At 47.5% G+C, this 1,670-nt stretch overlaps 1 protein-coding gene across 1 annotated transcript in view; it reads right to left on the reverse strand.

Moving 5' to 3' along the window:
* LOC103469458 (nuclear receptor subfamily 1 group D member 1-like) overlaps positions 1-1,670 on the reverse strand; it is an 11,270-nt gene that overhangs the window by 6,626 nt on the left and 2,974 nt on the right. The window contains exon 2 of the mRNA XM_008417147.2: positions 365-637. Coding sequence (XP_008415369.1) covers positions 365-637 — 273 coding nt within the window. The remainder of the gene's footprint in view (positions 1-364; positions 638-1,670) is intronic.

Here is a 1,670-nt window from a genome sequence, read left to right on the forward strand (position 1 = left end):
TGTAATTAACCTCATTAGTGTTTAATACATGTAATTAACCCCATCAGTGTTTATTACATGTAATTAACCCCATCAGTGTTTATTACATGTAATTGTTAAATGTTAACAAGCTAACATTTAGTCAGAAAGCTAAATATTTACCTGCAAAGTGAATATTTTGTTCCAAACTCAACATTTAGTCAGCAAACTAGATATTTAGCCAAACAGTTTGTAAATTATATATTTGGTTTGAAAATGCGACATTTATAAATGAATGAAAATAAGTTTGAAAATAAGACTAAATTATTTTCAGCATTAAAAAACCAAATTATTGCTGCTGATGTTTAACTGCCTCACAGGAAACGGATCCAAATTCGCCACTTACTGGTCAAACTGGCCACGGACTGGCTGGGCGACGCTCTGCGAGGGCCGGCGGCGTCGTCGTCCCGCCTCTGCGGAGAGCCGCCTGCCGAGGAGGAGGAGGAGGAAGAGGAGGAGGAGGAGGAGGAGGAGGAGGAGGAGCTGTCGCTGTTGAGGAAGGACGGCAGCGAGGAAGAGGAGGAGGCGAAGCCGGCGTCCGAGTTCTCGCTGTCCATGGAGTCCGGGCTGGCCCGGGATGGGGAGCCTCGGCAGGAGCCCACGTAGGAGATGACGCCCCCTGCTGGAGAACAGAGGCCTGCAGGTGAGCATGGGCCTGTTTCCATGGCAACTTCCTAAAGTATTCACGCCCCGGTCCAAACACAAACTGCAAAATGTTTTCAGGGAAGACAAAGACTTTTTGAACAAATCTGAAAAGTGCGGCATGTGAATGAAGCCAGCCCTCTTTATTCTGATGCCACTAAATGAAACCTAGAGCGCCGCCGTCTGTTCATCGTCACCACATGCAGCTTGGCGTCGTTTACCGCCTGCCGCTGTCCTCATGGTCTCACTCCACATGCGTGTTAAAGATGGCCGAAGCGTGATGGCAGAGCGAGCTCCAGGCTAACAGAGATTTCACTGAGACACCGTCAACTTAGCCTGTCACTTAGCATCCCTCTTGGATAGATTAGCTTCCGTCTCGGTTAGCTTAGCATTACTCTGGGATAGTTTAGCATCCCTTTGGGGCAGCTTAGCATCTCTGTAGGTTAAATTAGCATCAGAGCTATGGTAACCCAGCATCCCTGTGGGTTAGCTTTCCATCGCTCTGTGGTAATTTAGCAACCTAGCATGTATCTATTGTAGTTTAGCATATCTGTGGAGTAGCTTAGCATCTTAGCTCACATATATGATATGGTAGTTCAGTATCCTTGCAGGACAGCTTAGCATGTTTATGGTACTTTAGCATCCTTCTGGGTTAGCTTAGCATGGAGAAGGTTATTTTCTCTTTGTTGTTGTTTTCAATCCCTCTGAATCTTTTGCCTCTGGGTTTTATTCTGGCCCCTTCTGGGTGTTTCCTGCATTTCTGGGTATTTTTTGCGTCTCTGTGAGGGAATTTAACGTCTTCGTCTTATTTCAGAGGCTACATGTAAACAAAGACCAGCTATGAGCAGAGAGGCAGAGAGGCTTGATCCCTGCAGGCCGGCCATCGGGGAGCCTCAGACAGGAAATGAGGCCGTAAAGAAGGAAGGAGGCCTGGAGGCTGCAGCATCTTCCTCCTCCTCTTCCTCTTTGTGCAGGCGGAGTCACGCCTCCAGGCCATGTGCCTCCACACA

This window comes from Poecilia reticulata, linkage group LG8 (assembly GCF_000633615.1).
Source record: "Poecilia reticulata strain Guanapo linkage group LG8, Guppy_female_1.0+MT, whole genome shotgun sequence".
In the NCBI taxonomy this organism is placed as follows: Eukaryota; Metazoa; Chordata; class Actinopteri; order Cyprinodontiformes; family Poeciliidae; genus Poecilia; species Poecilia reticulata.